Source organism: Neodiprion pinetum, chromosome 2 (assembly GCF_021155775.2).
Source record: "Neodiprion pinetum isolate iyNeoPine1 chromosome 2, iyNeoPine1.2, whole genome shotgun sequence".
Lineage (NCBI taxonomy): Eukaryota > Metazoa > Arthropoda > Insecta > Hymenoptera > Diprionidae > Neodiprion > Neodiprion pinetum.
In genome coordinates, this window is record NC_060233.1 from 15212310 (window position 1) to 15234553 (window position 22244).

At 37.0% G+C, this 22244-nt stretch overlaps 4 protein-coding genes across 4 annotated transcripts; all 4 read right to left on the bottom strand.

The window, feature by feature from the left end:
* Nucleotides 1–520: 520 nt before the first annotated feature.
* LOC124213171 (uncharacterized) lies at nucleotides 521–6410 on the bottom strand. The gene is made up of 8 exons (XM_046614167.2): nucleotides 4930–6410; nucleotides 3899–4288; nucleotides 3000–3225; nucleotides 2807–2922; nucleotides 2638–2737; nucleotides 2150–2573; nucleotides 1578–1873; nucleotides 521–1372 (listed from the first exon to the last, which is right to left on the bottom strand). The coding sequence occupies exons 1-8, from the start codon at nucleotides 5190–5192 to the stop codon at nucleotides 911–913; spliced, it is 2277 nt and encodes a 758-aa protein (XP_046470123.1). The 5' UTR covers nucleotides 5193–6410; the 3' UTR covers nucleotides 521–910.
* Nucleotides 6411–6561: 151 nt separating this feature from the next.
* RpL7A (ribosomal protein L7A) lies at nucleotides 6562–8455 on the bottom strand. The gene is made up of 6 exons (XM_046614173.1): nucleotides 8296–8455; nucleotides 7948–8062; nucleotides 7719–7868; nucleotides 7409–7629; nucleotides 7017–7139; nucleotides 6562–6811 (listed from the first exon to the last, which is right to left on the bottom strand). The coding sequence occupies exons 1-6, from the start codon at nucleotides 8308–8310 to the stop codon at nucleotides 6629–6631; spliced, it is 807 nt and encodes a 268-aa protein (XP_046470129.1). The 5' UTR covers nucleotides 8311–8455; the 3' UTR covers nucleotides 6562–6628.
* Nucleotides 8456–12115: 3660 nt separating this feature from the next.
* On the bottom strand, nucleotides 12116–13819 carry LOC124211999 (lanC-like protein 3). The gene has a single exon (XM_046611647.2). The coding sequence runs from the start codon at nucleotides 13560–13562 to the stop codon at nucleotides 12315–12317; it is 1248 nt and encodes a 415-aa protein (XP_046467603.1). The 5' UTR covers nucleotides 13563–13819; the 3' UTR covers nucleotides 12116–12314.
* A 3862-nt stretch (nucleotides 13820–17681) lies between these two features.
* Nucleotides 17682–21173, bottom strand: LOC124211336 (protein adenylyltransferase SelO-like). The gene is made up of 8 exons (XM_046610300.2): nucleotides 20842–21173; nucleotides 20553–20683; nucleotides 19908–20113; nucleotides 19548–19811; nucleotides 19295–19416; nucleotides 18592–18848; nucleotides 18347–18462; nucleotides 17682–18286 (listed from the first exon to the last, which is right to left on the bottom strand). Exons 1-8 carry the CDS (start codon nucleotides 21102–21104, stop codon nucleotides 18164–18166), a joined length of 1482 nt encoding a protein of 493 aa, XP_046466256.2. The 5' UTR covers nucleotides 21105–21173; the 3' UTR covers nucleotides 17682–18163.
* Nucleotides 21174–22244: the final 1071 nt, after the last annotated feature.

Genomic DNA, 22244 nt, shown 5'->3' on the forward strand with positions numbered 1-22244 from the left:
TATTGATGAGACCAGAACGTAATTTATCGCTTTACAAAAAATCTACTTTTTCAAAAGTTATTTAAGGTCCGTTAATATATTATATATTATACATATAACTTATCAAACGAAAATTAATTCAAAATACGCGGTTGAAAGATAGAGCCAATAGATGAGAAAATTTTAACGAATGTTTCCAATCTGTTGATCCTATGATGAATGTCTATTTAGTCTTCTTGAGGGTCTAATTTGTCAAAAAATTCACGAAATTTTACCAAAGTTTCAAAAACTCTAAAATTAAATGATTCAGGCCTTTTTATTGTGAGACGTAATTTTGCCACAATATATGATTGTGCAAGGTCTCAAATGGTTGCGATCATAGCATTAAATGTGATGGTGAAACAATTGAGAAACGTTGTACTTTCGTAGCTATCCATCTTCCAAAGTTCTAAGCTGTTTTTTTCAATTTCTAGGGGTTAAATTAGTGAAACAAAACATCTACAAATCGATTGTGCGATAAAAATGTTTTTGGATTCAGAAGATCGCAAAAAAGAAAGGTTAAATTTTGTTCAAATTTTTTTATATAGTATATACCTATGGTCATAGCATCAAAACGAACAACGACGAAATAATGTACTCTCAAGTTTTCTTGACATTTATGAGCAAGTAGCATTCTTAGATTTTCTAAATCATCCCCACATTACGAATTTCCCATTTAAATATTTTATGGAGGATAAAACGAACATTTCACTAAAAATACTGATTTTTGAAACTTTATTCAAAAAATATTGCATTACATAGCATGCACATAGGGGTATCATATGCTCTATGTATATGTAATATGTATTAGGGCATTTTACTGTCACACTACGTGCAGTTTACAGTTGGCTATACTATATATGATACGAATAATATACAGACTGAAACTATATTACAGAGGGCTCAATGGTGGACTGACTTGTAGTTCGTCCTCCGTCGGCGGCAAAGTGGTATAACATGGGTTGCTCTTCCCATAAGGATAGTAGGGCTCTCCACCGAGTCCGAGGAGCCGGGATAAAAGTTGAGTAAAATTGGGTCTATCGGATGGTCGGGATGTCCAGCAGGCCTGCATCACCGTATACATCTCAACAGAAATGGCTTCCGGTCTCGAAAGCCGTTTTTCATCAACAACCACGTGGCGCAGTATATGATCATCGCGAACATCGGGATACGGAAACGCACCAAGCGTTCCAATCTCCCATAAAACAACTGCGTAGGACCAGACATCACTTTTAGAGGAAAACTCTCGGTCCCGCATCGCTTCCGGCGACATCCAGCGAACCGGAAGTCGTCGCGTTCCACCGCCGTCGGCTATCACATAAACTCCATTTTTTGAGAGCCCGAAATCCGATACCTGAGAGTCATTATTCAAATCATTAGCAATAAGTTACCGGGATACAGGCAAATCGACAAATAGAATGTAATATCAGAGCTACAAAAAAAAGTTTTTCGTATCTCCGGATAAGTTGCGAATGGATTTCTTTCCAATTGATGAACTGAATTTTACTAAATCTTCGATTCGATAGTTTAAAACTAGTTACAAATATTTACGCAATTACCTTCAGAGTTAAATTTCCATCCAAGAGGATATTTCTGGCTGCGAGATCTCTGTGGGTGATTCCCTTTTCCTCGAGATGCTGCATGCCCTTTGCAATCTCGACAGCAAATCTTAAAAACTCATAACTTTGAAGACCAATGATGTCTCCTCTCGTTCTCGAAAGTTGCTGGCTCGATGATTGGTGTTGGATGTTCACGTAATTGTGAGAGTTTTCCAAATCAGTTGCCGCATTATTTTCACCGAACGTATCCAGCGTCGGTGTTGTCGGTGGCTCACTTCCCAACGTTGTGTACAAAGCTAGAAAATTTTCATAATTCTCATATCAAGATCATGGACTTGAGTAATGACTGAACGAAACTCATTAAATCAGGCATCTTTGAAATCTTTTGGAATCGTATAAAATTTTGTGAAATCCTTAATATCACATGATATCCGCGAAATTTGTGAAGTCAATTGGATTCACTGAAACGTCAGAAATCATTCGAATTTACTGAAATCTTTTGAAATCGTGAAATCTTCAAATTGAATATACACACAAATTGAAGAGTGATTAACCGCTTGGCTGCTTCATACTTTCGGTTAGGCTTGGTCTTGGACTACATGCGGACATTGGATCAGTGGCGAGACTCGCAAGGCTGCTAGAAATGCGTTTTCTGATATTATGAAGGTAGGTAAGAAGATCGCCGCCTTCAAGGTACTCCATAATTGCACAAACTGGATTCGCTGGTAACGTGCAACAGCCGATTAACTGGACAAGATGCGGATGCCGTCCAGCAGTCTTCATCATCGCAATTTCCTCTAGCAACTGATTCCTGGCATCGACTTCGTCGTGAAAGGTCAGACTGTTCGTCATCTTAACAGCAAACAACGTCGCCTCGAATCCGTCTATATCAGCGAGGTACACCGTCCCGAATTGGCCCTTTCCTAGTTCCTCTTTGAAATCGATACGGGAGTATGAAATCTCCAGGCCATCAGCCCTCCCGCTTTGAATTGCTTCCTGTGAATCGGTTATCGTTATTTTTTCACCTCCTTAAGAAAAAAAAGTGTCCCAATATAATCACCTCAATTTCCTGTTCAACGTAAAAGGCATTTCGCTTCGTCAACGCGAGACGGTCGGTGAAAATTTGACCTCGAGAAAATGAAACAGGAGAACTCTGCGAGCTGTAGAGCCATTAGTCAAATTTTATTATAGTCAATAAATGGATTATCCTTACTTTTCAGAGTACTCACTTTTTGGTATCGGTGTTGGACAGCACGATTTCGTATCTATTCCTGTCATGGGACCACAAAATGCTCAGACTTCCGAGTATTAACACACTGGCAATAATGCTCCCGATAATTATCACCTACAACGAAAAATATTTATTTCAAGACTCGTACTTTGCATATGAATTTCGATATCGGACTGAGAACATTTACGCACCATGGGTCCTTTGTATCTATTATTGCGTTCATTTGAGATGACTGAAAAACTTCCTTCAGGCCCAATGCAGCCGTTGGAATCTTCGGCAACGACGTGAACGACGCCATTAATATTTGAACTGACATTGGACCAAACGAAGGACTGATTGTTTGCTGAAACGCGAGCAATTTCGGTTGTATTGTAAACTGGAAGTCCACTTCGAGAAATCAGAACGGGCACTCCGAATCTGGAAATTAATTGAGGGGGGTGATCATCCTTTCGCACTTCATTTTTATGATAAATTTGATAATTTTGCTATATTAATACGGAAAGGTTTATAAATCACCAACGATTATATTAAAAAGCGATAAAATTATGAAAAACGAACTGGAAAAAGAAAGTACATACCTTGGCGATATGAGATTTTCAAATTTTGTCTAACTACGAGTGTGCTGAACCTGAAAACGCGTTATTTTTTTTTGTACCGATAATGGTCAATATATCGCAATGACGTGAAAAATGTAAGCTATTCGAGTTTTGACAGCTGCTGAAGGAGTCAAACTTCAATAATTATACGTAGTTACTTTTGGCCGCATAATCGTTGGTTATTTGGGAACATTCCCGCATCAAAAGCAACAGTTCTAAAAATTTATAATTTGAAAATCAAGCCTAAAAGGGTGACCACCCTCTTCAAAATTATCACTCTACTTCACTACCGAGAATAAAGGAGCTATTATCAGATATGAGTTCTCTACTGTGCTCTTATTTTTGGTGTATAATTATCTGTGGTTTACGAAACTGTCGCCAAATGGCCAAACTCTCTCCTAGGAGTGGTTTGATCGTAAAATCGACCCAGAGAGTCGAAAAATCAGTAGAATTTTCTCGAATTGAACTTTGCCACGTTTTATTGGTGGACGTACCTGATAATATATGACTTGACTTTGTCGTTCCCCGTCAGTTGTTTCCATTTGACGATTACTCGGTCATCGGAAAGTCTCTGCACCTCGACTTCCGGCGAAGCCATATCTTCTTCGGCGTCAGCACAGCTGCATTTGACACCAATGCACTTCGGCACTTTGTAAAACAGATTTGGATGGACCACATTCGGATTTCTCCGTGGGTTTGCGTAGACTTGAATGTCGTATACGCATCCTAGTGTCACAGTCAACTCTGGGATTCCATATACCAGAGGATCTTGGGGTAACTCAACCCCCAGTTGACTCGCATTTTTCGTGGTATAATACAGACTTCCTTCTGGACAGTCTATCGACTCTGTGCTCGATTCGTTTTGGACCGATGTCACCACTATGCTGTGTATTTGAAAAATAAATGTCAATTAACGCCATTAATATGTCTCAACAATACACCTTAATCCCAGTTGCGGCAAAAAATTGTCACAACCCTGCAAGCACACTCTAGCTAAAATTGTTTTTGTAAAATTTCAGAAAATTTTACGCATTGAATCAAAAGATGAATTTCAGTTTTTTCGCAAAATTCAACTCTTACAAATTCTAATAATTTCTAACAACTTTAGGTTCCAAGAAGTTCAGTCGATATTTACCTTGAACTCGACTTGGTGAAAATCATTCGAAACATTGAAATCTTGAAATTTTTCAAATTTTCAATATAATATGTTCTGACAGAATATGTATTCTTCAAGAAAACTCTCAAACTTCTTGAAATTCCCCCAAATTATTAGAATAATTCAAATTTTGTGAGAAACGCCACATCATTTTTTTGAAAACTGCCTGGAAATATGACAGATTTTTAAATTTCAGAAGAAAAAAAAATTAAGAATCATTGTTGAGAATTTTTTTCACCAGGGTGCATGCAGTTGAGTTAATATCCACAAAATAATTCTACAATTGTTGATTGTAATCTTATTTACAACTTATTTAAAACCTGATACATCTGTCAAGAATGTTATTTAAAATAAATTTGAAAAATTCACCTGTACGAAACGGGATCTTTCCCAGCGATTGGTGGAAGCCACGATATGTTAAGTTTGAGCAATCCTTCGTGGTTAGTTCCATCTGTATCGTCGGTTTCACCATAATTAGAATATTCGAAGACTTCCACAGTTAAATTTCGTGCAGCACCAACAAACTTGGAAACATCATCAGCAGCACTTCTGACTGACAGGATGCTGGCTAATATTATTATTGGTATTATTATTGTACGTAAGAAGTAATCAAATTTTAGCCACGAGAACATTTCATTTCAACACTTAATTTCATTGCTTGCACATTCGATGATTCCGACTGTTGCGTTAAAATTCGAGGACAATTAAATAGTATTCGATTTTCTTATTCCTGAATGACAAAATCCGAACGCGGTATTGTATGTTGAATGAATGATGTTGCTTATTTATCAATTTTTATTAATGCATTACATTCTAATAAACTAAATTTTCCACATTGTTACTTTGATTTTTTAATATACTCGTCGACACGTTTGCACAGATGGATATTCAAGAGTTGCAAATGAATATGGCCGCTCGATAGGACGTTTAGGCTTATGGAAGATACATTTTCAATTCGGTATTTCCGATTTGCAACGAGCAAACCAACGCTGTATTACAAGTAATGATCAGCACTGGTTACCTTTACATATCTCAATACAGTTTATATCTGATAAACGCGTCAAAGATCTGCTGGACATCGATAAGATTATGACTGACCAAACGCGTCATTACGCATTACAATAATTGTAAACAATTCCTTTGATTGAATCGGAATATTTTCAAATTACATTTAGATGAATTTACGGCTTACATGAAGGAAAATTAATACATGAAAACAATGCTTTTAACTGACTAAATTAAATTAGATAACCGCAATTAGGTAATACAGTGCTAACAGCACTTTCATGATAGCGTTGAAGTACAAGGTACGGTTCGTTTGGACTCTTTAACTAATTAGAAACGCGTGAAAAATATCATAATCTCACTCAATCACTGTTCAATTACACTCACGTTTCTACCATACGTAGATTTTGAGTTGTTTTCAAGTTCAGAATTGGACACAGGGATATGAATCGCCGAATATCATTCTAAGCCATGTATCTCATTTACTTTTAATGGAAGTATGTTTCATACGTGTATTTTTGCTCAACAAATAAAGTCTACAATAGATAATGATTCGCAGTATTCACCTAAAAATGTATAAAATTAACCATTCTTTTACGTATCAAATAAATCAGAGATAAAAATCTGTGTACAATGAATGCAGACGCGTTATGTAAACGCTATTGAGTCCAACTAGAGGCGTTTGATACCTTATCTCGTACGAAAAGTTACTAGTTTTGGCGCGCATTGTTCGATATGTAGAACATTACTTAAAAAAATTGTTGCGATAATGACGAAAAAATACTTACACATACGTACCTTGCATCACCAATGGTTTGAAATTGAATTTGAATAACTTGATGTAGTTTACGGCGGATAGATTTTTCGAATTTTTGATGCAGAAAAAAAAAAGAATTATCCATTTGAAAGAAAATTTCACGTACTCGCGAATGTTTCTAATATACTTATAAGGACTACGCACTAGATAGGTATTTACTATGATTTATCATTGGGATCTAGGTTTTTGATATTATTTTATTTGTTGGAAAAGCGTGGACAGTTTCCATTGTACATTACGGCATGTTTAGCCTTGTTTCTGCGCAAGTTCCCTCGCTTTGGCCTTCTCCAGTTTGGCGATTCTGGCAGCGGATTTACTGCCAAGAAGACCACCGCCCCAGTGTCGTCTAATCTCGTCATGACGGTCATTGAAATTGGTCTTAATCGCCTCAACCACTTTGGTGAAGTTGGCGCGATCGCCGGAATCGACCTGAAATGGAACAGTCAAACCGAATTAGACAATCTATACGATTGCTTAGATTATGTACACCAATCTAACACAAAGTATCAGTCAATTATTAAGAACTAATCATGGTCAATCATTGGATTGGCTCTTTTTATTTCATCACGGAAAGGAGTTAACAATTACCTCAAATATGTATTATCACAGTTAATAACATAGGAAACAAACTAACCTGTGTGAGAGCAACGGCACTGCAAGTCTTGCGCCTAACGAGTGCTCCCAAACGTGATTTTCCCTTGACAATACAGTAAGGTACTCCCATTTTACGGCACAATGCAGGCAAGAACAGAACAACCTGAAAAAAAAACAGGTGCTGTACTCTGTCTCCGATTATCCGGAAATATGGAAATATTCTATGAATACGAACTCAGAGTCAACATTCATCCTCTAGACAAAACAATTATTATTGTAAGTTGTGCCTTCAGGTGAAGAAATTCTAGCATCACAGTGGAGAAATGTTAGTTTGGGTAATATAACCATCATATTGATTGAATTTATGAATATTATTATGATGAGGTTGGTCGCAGTTTCTTCGAGCAGGTTAGTCCAAAATTTAATAGTTACCTCAATTGGGTCCACATCGTGAGCAATTACGACCAACTGTGCCTTCTTCTGCTCGACCAAAGTTGTGACAGTATTTGTGCCACTGCGAAGTTGGTTGGGCCTCTTAGTCGGAGTATCTTCCTTCTTTGCAGCCTTCTCCTCAGCTCTAGCTTTCAGCCGCAGCTTCTTAGCAACGGCACTTTCTGGGCGGTACTTTTCCAAGATTTTGAACAGCTGTGTAGCTGGCAAACGGAGCAGCCAAATTAATTGTATATACTCTATAATCTTTCCCAGACCAAGTGCCAATAATGACCACAGAATCTCTGATTACCTGTCTGCTTATCAAGTGTCTGCGTGAATTGGTTTATTGGTGGTGGGACCTTCAGCCTCTTTTGGAGCACAGATCGCTGGCGTTGAACGCGGATGTACTTGGGCCATTTGACGAATCGACTCAGGTCTCGGTCTGGCTGAATATCCTGACCTGAAATAACAAGGCATTATATTGTGATGATCATATGAATTAACTGCGCATATAGAAGAAAGTCATTCAAATAGCTTGCCAATGCCAAAGTTGCGGGTCCGTTTTTCAAAAAGCGGGTTTGTCAGCTTCTTAGGCTCAACCTTCTTCACAGCGAGTGGAGCTGCTGCTACCTTCTTCCCGACCTTCTTCTTGGGCTGCACCATGTAGGAATAAGAGAAAAAATAACAGAATTGCTCATTCTGATTAGGACTGATTAGTCTCCGGTAGTTTAAAGTTGTAAATGAAATTGTTGTCTGAGAAGCTCATAAGTACGTTAGCACAGTTAAAGAACAGGAAAAACACGCCGATTTATAACCTCAAGTAATTGAATCGATACCAGGGTTTGGCTGAAAACTATTCACTTACTCGTGTAATATAGTAACCGTACCTTCTTTTGAACCATATTTATAAACACTAATTGCTGGATGCCCTAATTCGCGACTGGATTTAACACAGCCCACGATTCAATCCGTCAAAGAAATCCAGCAAGCGCGGCTGCTGGACACATAAAGAGAGTAGCAATGTTTCGGCATAGACTAAATCGAGGCAAGATGGCCGCGAGTCCGACCTAACTGTCAGCAATCTCGGGTCTCTGTCACTCAGCGGCTCGATACGCAGCTCTGTCACTCTCGTGGGGAATTTTGACTAGTTCCACCTACTTCCAGCTCATTTCGGAACGCACCTCATCGGAATATAAACTCTGCATAAGCTTTGCATGCCAATGGCGGCAGGAGGAAGAGAACGTTTGTATCATGGAGACTGTCTTCATGGTTTGTATGTACATAAATATCAGGTGACAATTCCTGATATCGTTTCAACTGGCTGCACTGATATGAGTGTGATTTCCCCATTTTTCAACCAATACCAAAGACGGAACCTTAGTGAAAATGCAGTCGGTACAATCAGTTGAAAACAATATAACATTTTAAACGCAAGTTGTACTGCTGAAATGTGTTTATCTCACAAGCTCAAGCGGTCACGCTGCGTTATATAGAAAGGGGCACGAAGTATTGCAGTGCCCAGACCGTCTATAAAGATCGTGGTTACTGTATATGCTCTAAGTAGCTGACTTACGTAGACAAAAGTTGTCTCTTTACGAGACCGACAACTTATAGGCCGTGTATAGACATCGAATGTCCATCTATATCCTGCTTTCTTCTTGCCTGTAGGATGGTGTAAAGATGACTTTACGACACCAATGATCGTCGGCATTTAGGACATTTTGTTGTATTTGAAAAAGGCGTTTTGGAGTAATCTAACAATAAATGTTTTTCGCGCGGGTAACTGGACGTTGTCTTTAAATTGTGAGGTATTAGACACGCGTACGTATTTACATACCTATGTCAACATACAATTTATCTTTATTACATAGTAAGATGTATAATATTATATATATTCAGTAGGATGTAGCATATTTTATTTGAATGCGTTTATATGATAATGACAGACGATGTTTCATAGCTATGATTACAAAATTTCCAATTTTTTTTACAACTATATAAAACGACTTAGAGCTTATAACACAATTAAATCATAAATCATAATTTGTAGTTAATGATGAACGAAACAATAACACGTCTTATCTAAATATAAAATTCATTAGTTTTTCATACTTAATCGTAACCTAAAGCCTTTATACTTTTAATCAAATACAATATATATTCTTTTTTTAATAACCTGTAAGCTATACCAATATCAACACTTATTTTTATATAAGCATATTTGTCGTGTTTTAAAGCTAAATATGAGTTTCAGTCTACGTTCACAGCCACATGTCAATATTTCTTGTCTTGAGGCAGAAATTCGTCAGGAAAGGTCATTGACTGACAAGTTGAAAATTATCCTGTCTCTTTTGCTGTCTTTTTGACAGGTTATGGAAAGGTCTTCTCTGATTCATTATACTGGTAAAATGATTACGATATATTTATTTAATGCAATCAATGTGTTTGCAGAAAGTCGGTCGTAATGCTTTTGAGTTATCTTTGTTGTAGACCAATTTATAGGGATTTTTGATTGAGTCTTTATCGTACATTATTTGTTAAAAAAGCGTATCTTGCTCAATAAGAATATCTCTTGTTTATAATATATAATTTTATTATCGAAGGGTTGAAAGTTTGTTTCTATAATTGTTGTTGAGGTATTGATGAGAAAATACTTGATGTGCAATTCTTATTATAAATGATATTAAGTTAGTAATACTATATATATATATACTGATATATATAAACTTTCATATACTTTCATATATATATATATATTTATATTTCATTTACACACACACACACAGGGGGGGGGGGGGGGGGTAAAATGGGTACCTCCAAAATTTTATGAATAATTTCGTTTGTTTAAATCTTTTTGAAAAATTCAAACATCACGTCTGTAAACATAATAGAGTATTATTTAACGTTTTTGTTACTGTTGTTGAAAAATTTCAATTTGATAAAAAAAAAATTGAAATCGATTAGACTTTTTTTTATGTAAATAACTTATAAAGAAATTTAATTAATCAAATTTATTTAATTTTAAGAAAAAAACGAATTTTCCACTTCTTTCAGAGGATAGTATCCCATTTTACCCCTAAAAAATGAACATTTTTTTTAACGGCAGCTGAAAATTTTTCTATTTCGAATACAATTGAAAAAACAGAGATTTACCCTATTTAGATCCCCGAAAACTTTATATTTTCTTAAGTACCCCGTTCTGCCCCCCACTCCCGCATATGTGTGTGTGTGTGTGTGTGTGTGTACGGGAGTAGGGGGGAAGACGGGGTACTTAAGAAAATATCAAGTATATCTATATATGTATACATATGAATATGTTAAACTATTATTATGACTTGGAAATAGACTGTACAAGCACTTTTTATAATATGTTATACTGCCGCAGTGATTGAATATATATATATATAATCAATATAATCAATAAATATATATATATAATCAATAAAAAAAATCGTTAAAAGTCTTTTTCATTCGTACATTATTTCTGACCCTCGATATTGCCATACAAAAGAAACGTGGCATCCGACAAATGTCGTATGGATAGACCTAGGATGAAGTTAGAGATCCATACAACATACCACCGTGATCTATACGACGTATACAAAACATCCATAGGATATCCGAATATCCAATCCAACGGAGATCACAGAAGCGGGCATTCGGCTATCCTGTAAACGTCCTGTGTACGTCCATAGAACATATCAGGATATTCTGAAGATATTTGTTGTAGACCTAAAATATATTCGTCGGACATCCTGTGGATGACCTTGTGCTGTGTGGGATATTATATTATTTCATTATATACTTTGAGACATATGTTTTAGATACTTATTTTTATTAAAAAATACATTTCTATGTAATGTCTACTTACTGAAATAAATGATATTTACATTCATATTTCTTGTCCGCACGTACATCTTGACCACCTGACACACGTACCAGACATTGCAACTACCAGTAGGTGATGTCGCGCTTAATAGGATACATTGACATTGCGTTGACATGTGGTAAATAAGAAAAGAAGACTAGCAGTTGTCTTCATGGTTTGACCCATAGACAACTTGTACACGGTAACTCCTAACGGACGTTTTCGAGGTATCTTAGCTCAGTTGTTTTGACGCAACTTTTAATCGTGTCAGTAAGTTATCTGAAAACAGATATCTTAAAGGCAATTTTCAGGCTATAGTGTTTACTGGGATGGTTGAAAAAATATCCAGCTATGTTATCTATAGCAATGATAATATACATGAATAAAAAAACATTCGTATTATGTAATGGAAAGGACTCTGAGCAAATACGAATATAAACTAAGAAAATATTAACGATTTCATAAAAGGTTTTGTAATAAGAACGTTGAAGAGTCATTAAACTCTGGTATCTCTTCTCCGATCTTATTCTTATATTGTTCTTCAGCTTATTTTATTCACCAAGACAATTCCAACCCTATCCTTGAATTCCTGAAACAATTCAGCTCTGCTATTTCACATTTGATAAAAGAAATCAAACAAATGACACACCGAGTTGTAAGAACTATTTAGTTCGCGCACATTTATGACTCTATAACATAAAAGTTCGCTGAAAGCTTAGAGCTGCATTTCATTTAAATTGTGTAAGAAAGAAGAAAGTATCTCCTTTAAACTTATGGACAAAGATGAATATACTGACGAAAGGGCAATAGAATACACTTTCATTCAAAACACAAGCAAATTACAATAAATAAATTTATTGCTGAATCACTTCAGTGTCATTACTTACGGATCATTCATAATCATTATAAAAGTTTATAACATTTTATTACACTTAAGATGCAATGTATTGTTCAAGACTATAATTTATCACAAATCAGGATCCATTGCAATTACAGAGTGGAAAAAGGAAGGTTGACGAGATCAATGATACAATTAATTTAAAATACATCTTGGAAAGGAAAATTAGCTTTTTCTGGTTGAAGCAGATCAGCTAAGAAGCACGCTGTTCCGGCAAAACCTTCGTACAATGAGTAAGGGCTATCAGGTCTACGGGCATTTTGATAAAATTCATCCGATTTCAAGAAGTTGGCAAATGCTGCAGCACGATGCCAGTGCTTAGGATCCTGCGTCAAACGGTACAACAATAGGAAGACGTAACCACTTCCTGCTATCCCATGACATATTCCTGGGCCCTTTTTAAGCAAGCCCTTCCTCCATGTCAGTTCTCCGCATTTCAAACACGATTCCAAGTACCTTTCATCTTTCCAATGTAGGTAGGCAGCTGCCATTAGATAGACAACACCAGGTGCTCCATGACACCAGTGAACTAGCTCGTCGATCTCCGATCTTGATCTTCGATCGAGTTCATCCATGGCACATGGAAAGTTACCAGACTTTGTCTGCAAACCAAGGAGATAATCGGCCGATGCTTGGACAAGCTTTTCTGCAACCGGGTCTGACTCTAAAAATTTTGGTGTTTGAATGAGTACTTGAAGAATGGAAGACAATCCATGCGCAGCACCGAGATACTCAGTTTCGTAATAAGAGTACATCAACGGACATGGGCTTCCATGGTCGGTCGCATGTTGTCTTCCAGATTGTACAATAGCTTGCGCTATTTCATGAATTTCTTTAAGCGGGACAACTTGGCTGTCCATATGCTTGTTCAGCCACAAAGCTCCGAAAAGGTACCCTGTGCGCCCAACAAATAATTCATCTCCACCGCAGGACAAGAAATTTATCGGCTTGCAGTTATTTGCTCCTTGAAGATATCGCTTGGCATAATCTGAAGCCTTGACGCTATCCTTTGCTGCTTTGTGAAGCACAGCAGCGACTGCATAAATCCCAGCATTGCCCAGCAGAAATGAGGACTTTTCTTTTTTTGAGTCTTTGCATCGATCAGCATGCTCCAGAGCAGGTGCTAAATACTGAAGACCGAACAAGACAAAATTGCTCCTCTCTTCCTGTAGCTGACTTATTTGACTAAGGTGATAGCCCATGTATGCTATCCCAGCTATTCCAACGTACAAGCCACCGTCAGCTGAGGATTCTGAGGCCGGTTGCTTTGCCGCAATTTCACGCACGATTTCCATAAGTTCCTTCTTTTGGCCGATTACTTCCTTGGCAACATCTTGGTCTTTATAATCCTCCAATTCATTAACGATGTAACGCAACGGTCGAGACATTTCAATTAGTCCATAAGAAATTTATTCCAATGTTATGTGTATATTTTTTCTTCTTCCTTTGTGACTATGGTTCTAAAGTGAGTGGCATGTGTCAATTAGATGTATAGTTCGAATTAAAAAACACGTTGACAGTACGTCAAACTTTCGCACCTGCTGTTTTACCCTAGCCATCAACACCGGTTTGTTATATCCATGGAGACTAAAGTAACCTAATCATATTCTAATGTATGGAAACGTTGACTGAAAGTTGTTAAAGGCAGCCAACCAAGTGGGGCGTTTTGAAACTCGGCGCAAGTAGGCGTGGGACGATGCGGTGAGCATCGGTACAAAGGTTTCCTACGGTTATCAACATTAACATTGGAATCCCCCACGGAATCCCCACAAACAATAGATCACAATTACAATTTTATTTTATAAATTTGAAACCTAGGATTGATAGTTGGAAGTGTGAAGAAAGGAAGAAAATGAAGAAGCGAAATGAAGTAGCTAATGGCGTATTCGGACTGCGCACAATCGATTCCTCTCTCAAATTTACGTTGATATAATGCCTCGAAGAATAAATTTAACTATTTTTCAGAGACGGCCAAACTTTGACTGAAAAAATCCAAGGGGGTTAATCTTGATTTTTTGCGAATTTCACAGCTTGGTAACATTTTGTCTCAGAATCGTTTTGCAGGGCGTTTTTTCCACTAATTGGACATTCAGGAACGCGGAAAAGACATCAAAAAGAGCGAAAGACCAACTGTGAAGGAATTACGAAGGAAAACTCTCGTTTTTTGGCTATAACTCTTGACACGTTTCTGGCAGTGTATTCCATAGAGCTTCTATATAAGCTTTATAAGTAGCTATTCGAGACATAAGAAAGTAAGTTAATTCATTCTCATTGTTCTAGAATCGTTATACATGTCATGCATTATAGTGAATTGAGTGTTGATATCTTTTTATTATTTTTTATGGTTCAGGAGAAAGGCCCTGGACATACCACAATATTTTTAGTATGGACTATGCGATAGTAAACGTATGAAAGGGGATTCTTATTATACACGAGTTTACGATTCTGGAATAATGAGAATGAATTAGAGTATCTTTTTGCCTCGAAAAATTGCTACCGTTTTATTCGATTTCCTTCTTGCTTCGTCATTATCTCCGCTTGTTCACGCTTCTAATTAACAATCCTAGATTTTTCAATTCGTAATCAGTGATTCTCAGGATAAAAACGCAACTGAGAACCACCGACTCAACCACATAGTTCGGATTCGCGGCATTTAGCCGTTCCATTGGTACTAGAGATGTAAGTGGTAAGCGTGACCGATAAATTTACCGTATTTTTACCGTCACAATCTGGTAATGTGACTGCAATAGTACATTACGTGACAAGTGCGGGAAGTAGGTAATAGTTGCCCGCACGAGTTATGTATACTATTTTTTGACACAAGTGGTGGTAAGTTTGCGATAAGATCTAGTAAAAATGGTATTGGTACACAAAGGAAAGCTAATATGACCTTTTGTAATCGATATTAGTAATCCAAGCGTTGCCTTCTCTCCTTAGCGCTGCGTTTGTTTACATCGATTATAATCTAGTAAATACACATTGCGCAAGAGGTTATTACAATTCTAGAGATCGCTGTAAAGGTAACATTGATTTACCGCACGTTCCGCAGATACGGTAAAACGAACTTACCGCACGCTATGTCGAAAATAAAATTACCACACTGGTCACATGTCAGTGCCATCTCTACAGAATCGCGACATCCTGCCGACTCGAGAATGTGTGTGTGTGTACACAATACATTCATAACACCGGCACACAAAAAAAATTGAGTAGAATGTGCATTTGACCGGACCTACCTACGGGTACGTATTTGGGTCCGCTGAATCCGAATTCGAGGTCAGTTTGACCCCTACACCCCCAAAATTTCGAGAAAACTTCGAAAAACCGTAAAAATGATGAAAATCGGCAGTTTTAATGATAAAAAAAATTTTTTGGAACTAAACTAAGCGTGATTTTCATGTATTTCGATCTGCTGAATATGAATCGAAACTTTATTGAGACCAAGAGCCATTTCAAATGTAAAAAAATCACACAAACCCTCCAAAATTCCGAAAAAATATAGTTTTCATGATAAAAAAACTTTTTCTGGTCCAATTCAGATAAAATTTTATATCTTTTCATGTCTTCAATTCGCATCTTAATTTTTTTAGTCTATTCACCCTCTAAAGCTGGAAAAATTCGAAAAAATTGTAAAAATTTACAATTTTTTTACAATTTCAAATTTTACAATTTCAAATTACAATTTCACAAGAGCCATTTCAAATGTAAAAAAATCACACAAACCCTCCAAAATTCCGAAAAAATATAGTTTTCATGATAAAAAAACTTTTTCTGGTCCAATTCAGATAAAATTTTATATCTTTTCATGTCTTCAATTCGCATCTTAATTTTTTTAGTCTATTCACCCTCTAAAGCTGGAAAAATTCGAAAAAATTGTAAAAATTTACAATTTTTTTACAATTTCAAATTTTACAATTTCAAATTACAATTTCACAAGAGCCATTTCAAATGTAAAAAAATCACACAAACCCTCCAAAATTCCGAAAAAATATAGTTTTCATGATAAAAAAACTTTTTCTGGTCCAATTCAGATAAAATTTTATATCTTTTCATGTCTTCAATTCGCATCTTAATTTTTTTAGTCTATTCACCCTCTAAAGCTGGAAAAATTTCGAAAAAATTGTAAAAATTTCGAAAAAATTGTAAAAATTTACAATTTTTTTACAATTTTTTCGAATTTTTCCAGCTTTAGAGGGTGAATAGACTAAAAAAATTAAGATGCGAATTGAAGACATGAAAAGATATAAAATTTTATCTGAATTGGACCAGAAAAAGTTTTTTTATCATGAAAACTATATTTTTTCGGAATTTTGGAGAGTTTGTGTGATTTTTTTACATTTGAAATGGCTCTTGGTCTCAATAAAGTTTCGATTCATATTCAGCAGATCGAAATACATGAAAATCACGCTTAGTTTAGTTCCAAAAAATTTTTTTTATCATTAAAACTGCCGATTTTCATCATTTTTACGGTTTTTCGAAGTTTTCTCGAAATTTTGGGGGTGTAGGGGTCAAACTGACCTCGAATTCGGATTCAGCGGACCAAAATACGTACCCGTAGGTAGGTCCGGTCAAATGCACATTCTACTCAATTTTTTTTGTGTGCCGGTGTAATCAGCTTTGAATGTAATATTGCTTTTTAGCGAAAAAGACGAAAATTATGATTATAAGTGAAAAAAAAATGACGTGCTACGTCTATCTACTTATAAATGACCCGTCATATCTTTTGTGACCGTTGACCTGCTTCTCGAACACCATGCAATAAACATCGCAAGCATTAAGGAATGTCGATTTATAAACCGGAGGATGATAGGTGGGGCCTGCCGGAATGTCGTTTAAAAATATAATTGATTGCTAAAAGTGCATCATTCCATCCCTGACCGTCACTCGTCAATCGGTAAAATATCTACACGGTCACGAACTTCAAATCATCAGCAAAATTAGTGTATTTTGTTGGTAATTTTACTGAGAATCTTAATATCAGTATTTTTACATCTCTATACCTACTCGTTGACTGGTATATTCAAACGTTCAGCCCTCGGCTAATATTTCTTCAGGCTGACAATGAGTGCATCCGCGTGGGTCCGGGGGACTCGGGGGCATGGTCCGGGGGTAATTCTATTACTCTGTACTTATCAACCCGCCCTGTAAGATCCCAATATTCAATCGACTCAGTATGGCAGATAATTTCCCCCGGTCTTTTAGCTCACTTTATCGTACCCTTACCGGCAGAGCATAGTCCATAAGATTAGCAGTTTTTATATATTTTCAATCAACGACATATGTAGGGTGATTTTTAATTACAAGTAGTTGCAGCCGGTTGCTGGTACCGGGCGCATGCGATTGGTCACCTTCCTATACAGATGGGCTTAGATTCTCTCTCCAGACCAACTGCTGACGACCCCGTTGAATGATTAAAAATTAGCTTATATGAGTAGCTGGGAATAGTAAAATTTGTAGAAATCATGCATGGCCAGTTTCAAATCAAAATTTTATCTGTTCAAATCATATCAAATAAGTCATGGCATATGAGTGATATTATTGTTACAATTTGTAAAAATCATGATAAATATAAAACTTCACAGAATTTCACAGAATTGCGATACCGAACTGAAAGTATACATACGAAATATGTTTTGCAAACTTTGCGAGCCAAACTTCGTACACAGTACAATTAATAGTCTTCAGTTAACGCATAGTATGAACAGGCTAGCCTTAGGGTAGCCATCTGCAAGATTGTTCTATGGCTTTGACGCCTTGGAACTTTGAGATTGTTTCCTTTTTCATAGTTTGGTAAATTTCCAGTGTCTTTATGAGGCAACATTGCTAGCATACACGACGTTATTACTTCCTGAGTGGATGCTAAACTGTTTCCACTGTTGTAAGATCATATTTACTAGCAGTAGTGAGTACCGATGGTCAAAAATGCTGATATTTCCTACTTCCGTCCCGATCCATGTTCTAAGGACTAAACATCAGCACAATTAATGTATCAACTGGAACAACTAATGCGTAATCGGTAAGCCAGTGACGGCGGTGAGGCAGCATATCCATGTTGCTCAGCTTCAATTTGTTCCGAGTATGGTGTCTCCAGTATTTTTTGTATCAGCACAACCTGCACCCCAATAGATAAATTTTTTTCATTCCCTGATCCCATATAAAAGAGCTAACCAACCTCCGAAAAGTCGTTCTGTTCAGCTTTTTCAATCGCCGATTGTGCCATCCAATTTCGCAGAACGTACAATGGATTCACGGCATTCATTCTTTCCTTACGTTCCGCGTCATTATAAACTGAATGAGAAAGTTATTCTTGGACTTAAATGGCATTGTATACTTGTCACAATATCATGAGTGTATTGTATTGTATTCACACATAAGACAGACTTGCGCAACAGACTAAATAGCCGGAAATATGGTTACCTCCTTCCGAGTACAGACGCCGCCTATAGAATTCTGCAAACGAGGTGTAGTAATCGTGACACATCAGACGAGAAAGAGACCAATGATTTTTGACTACATCATAGTCTATCATAGTGTCAGGATTAACCAATGCCAGTTGTCTAAATGTCATTGTGTAATCAGCCCCAGTTTCCTCCATCATCGACAATAACATAGCCAACAACTGTTGGTCCTCCTCAACGTCCGTTATCAAACCTAATTTTGATCTCATTACCGATCTGAAACCCGATATACTCCGAGAATAATAATTGCAGGGTATGATTTGAACAGGGTCTTGGAATATAAAAGTCTTGTGTTATTCATCGCTTCTCAATGTCAGCTCTATGAAACCCCAACTCTGAATTCATTATATCAGAATATGTTACGTAACATTGCGTGAGCGTGTGAGAGTGAGACTTGATGAGATTCCTAGAAATTCTGACCAACTGGAGAACTAGAGCTGTCGCAACAATTGATCTGAGTCATCCACAAAATACCATTATGGCGAGTCAAGTTCGCATGAAATCAAGTACGGGCCATGAAATATCCCGATAATCAGTCAACGCTCAACGATTATAGCAGTGAATTTTGTTTATAAATTGATTCATTTCCATCAAAGTTTCACTCTCTGTATCAACATTTCTTGCATTGCAAAATGTAGATCGGTCACTAAAATATTGCTAACCTTAACTTTCTTCTTCCGTATCCGCCAAGCATTTTCAATACGTTCGATGCGTACAGTCTTTGATTTTCATCTAAGAATGGTTCAAAGGCTGCGGATAGTTTTTCCAGATTCCACAGTACAACCTGAAAATTTGTGTAAAAATAAACCACACAAACACGTGAAGAGTTTCGCTCGCTCATGAAATTGTTCGAATTTAAAACGCAGTCAATTTTTTTCAACTTTTGACCTCTATAATTAAAATAAAATTACTTACATCCAACTGCTTATCCAACGAATATTTGCCGAATCTATCTGACCTATTAGGAACAAATTTCGAATCGTAGGCTTCGACAAAGCCAAATGGACCATAATCAATGGTTAGTCCCAAAATACTCATATTATCCGTATTCAGTACACCGTGAGCAAATCCGAGACTTTGCCAGCGGACAGCTAATTCGACTGTGCGATGCGCTATTCGTCCAAATAACACGACGTAACGGTTCTCCACTTCCAGCAAGTTGATGTCGTTGAAATGATTCTAAATTACCATTTATAAGCATCGAATGACTGAAATGTCCGGTAGACTCAATAGCAGACAGCAAAAATTTGAGAAATTTAACATTTAATTGCATACTTCTATGATGTAATCCACAAGCATCTTTAGGTGCAACAATTCGCCCTGACGTGCTAGGATTTCGAGCGATCCGAAACGGAACCAGGAGGGTGCCACCCTTAAAAGTATTGCTGCCCTTTCGCTTCGAATCTGTCCAGAATAGAACTGATCTCTGTAAACTGCGTCACTGCCGACGATGAGCGCTGCGGATCGCGTCGTCTCAACTCCTGCGTTACAAATCATTATAATTAGTGACGTAAAACGTATCATTCCAAAACCATAACATTGCATACAGATACTGCTTTATTCGGATCCTTAAGGTAATTATGGCAATATGGAGTCATAATGGCTCATCAGCTAATTTAGATTGATTCAACGATATAATTCAACGCACAAAAAGCGACGTGCCATTTGGACCATCATTTTGTGCTGTTGAATCAATGTGGAATCAAAATTACGGTGAAAAATAAATTTGTATAATCCAGTATGTCGGCCGTACTAATTGGTGTAGTATATTTACTATCACTAGATGGCGCCTTCTGAATTCCAAAATGATAGAAATCTCCGTGATCAGTACTTAGAAATCAGTAATAAGTGGTTTTGATTTGTAAATAAATGAACCGACGTGATGAGTATAATATTAAGTCTGCCAAAGTTTAAACTAACCCAAATAATACATTGCCTCCGAGCAGAGAAATTCTCTTATGGAAGATCTGAGGACGGCGCGTCCATCCAAATCGCGAGAATACGGAGTCAGTCCGGATCCTTTCAGCTGTAATTCCCATCTTTCACCTTTCCTGTACAGAGTTTGTACTGTTAATGGACTGCCGAACCACATGTAGCATATTTATAACGTGTGAAACGACTGAAGCATATGGTTCGTGTTGAACACGTAGTTTCATCAGCCTCGCTCACACAACTGATCATAATATTGCTACTAGAGGGATAAACACACGCGTTTATGTACTCTCCAAGAATGTGCGCCCTGCCATCACCCAACTGAGAACACCACTTCCCAAATTGATGCCCGCCGTAACGATGGGCTAACGGCGTCGAGTTCGTAACGGGGCATCCGGATACGAATTGAACGAATCCGTTCGTGACAGAAATGGCAGGATCCATGTCAAGCACATTTACGAGAACATCTCTGGACGCTGCGATGAGCTTAACCTCGTCTTGAGCAAGGGGAGTGGGATTAACTTCCGAGAATATTCCCATTCTCACGTGACGCGGCGTACAATCATTCTTGATTTCGTCCAATGGCAACGAGCACAAAGTATTTACCGAAAATCTCCAAGCAGAAATATCTGTCGTAAGCGCATTTCCGCTAGCGAATGGACTTCCTCGGCTCACCATGGCGCAGAAAAAAATATGACACTAATACCGAACGGATATACTTCGTACAAAGTAAGGCATAATTACTGTTTTACTGTGGAGGAATTTTGAATTTGGTATCAAGCACTGCAGAAATTTGTGACAGATAACTGCACTGCGTGAATGTGGTTTCATTTCGTCACATTTCGGCCGTGAAATATTCTTACTATAAATGAATCAGAAACAACACATGCAGAAAAATATGCATCGAACTGTTGTGGTTTTGTAATTTCGAAATATACAATTGTAGTTAGATTTATGGACAGCTCACCTGTACGGTGGCAGAAAGCACAAATTATAAATTTGAATCGATAAATTTCAGTCGAAAATGATTTTAACGTCTATATTGATTAAAATGTTAGCTCAAAAATTTTAGCTGAACTTTTGGTTGAATAAACATGTTTCATTTTACATATTATTTCATTACAATCCGTGTTGTGATATTGAATTTAAATTTTGAATGGATCTCGACATTACAGGGATCGATGTAATCAAGAATTTTTTGCCGTAGACCCTCTAGCAGTCAGTGAGTTTTTAAACAATGATTCAATCGTAATTGGTTGTATGTAATTCTTCTTTGGCCATCATTTCATAAACACTCAATAATCTGACTGTTAACGTAAGATGCACACTATTAAGATTGGATTCAATCTAGTCAAACTGGTTTCGGATGAAAAACATCAGACGCTCAAATTCTACACTCAAGATCATCTCTAAAAAGGACTTAAATGATATTACATATAGCAAGAAAACAATTCAGTGTTTCTCAGGACCATTGATTGAATAATAAACATGATATATAAAAGCACCGTTATTGCGAAAGCTAACAAATTCTTTATTGATAAGTAACTTTGTTTAGGAATGTGATGAGCCAACTTAGGAGTGGTTCACTTCGCGATTAATCACGTTACGGCGATTGTAGATGCGATGGCTACAGTACAACTTAAAAAAGTTAAATATGGTTGTAGTGTTTATATAAGTTTA

Bases quoted from the DNA above. Each gene is read 5' to 3' on its own strand.
- LOC124213171 (XM_046614167.2), bottom strand. From the start codon at position 5,192: ATGTTCTCGTGGCTAAAATTTGATTACTTCTTACGTACAATAATAATA. The intron at 2,923-2,999 runs GTGCGTAAATGT...TTTTCGTTGTAG, and splicing joins ATAGATACAAAGGACCCATG to GTGATAATTATCGGGAGCAT. The intron at 1,874-2,149 runs GTATGAAGCAGC...AAAATTTTCTAG, and splicing joins AAGACCAAGCCTAACCGAAA to CTTTGTACACAACGTTGGGA.
- RpL7A (XM_046614173.1), bottom strand. The intron at 7,869-7,947 runs GCAAGCTATTTG...TTGTTATTTCAG, and splicing joins GACCCGCAACTTTGGCATTG to GTCAGGATATTCAGCCAGAC. The intron at 7,140-7,408 runs GTAACTATTAAA...TTTTTTTTTCAG, and splicing joins ACGATGTGGACCCAATTGAG to GTTGTTCTGTTCTTGCCTGC.
- LOC124211999 (XM_046611647.2), bottom strand. From the start codon at position 13,562: ATGTCTCGACCGTTGCGTTACATCGTTAATGAATTGGAGGATTATAAA.
- LOC124211336 (XM_046610300.2), bottom strand. From the start codon at position 21,104: ATGGGAATATTCTCGGAAGTTAATCCCACTCCCCTTGCTCAAGACGAG. The intron at 19,812-19,907 runs GTATGCAATTAA...ATGGTAATTTAG, and splicing joins TTGTGGATTACATCATAGAA to AATCATTTCAACGACATCAA. The intron at 18,849-19,294 runs GTTAGCAATATT...ATCGGGTTTCAG, and splicing joins TACGGAAGAAGAAAGTTAAG to ATCGGTAATGAGATCAAAAT.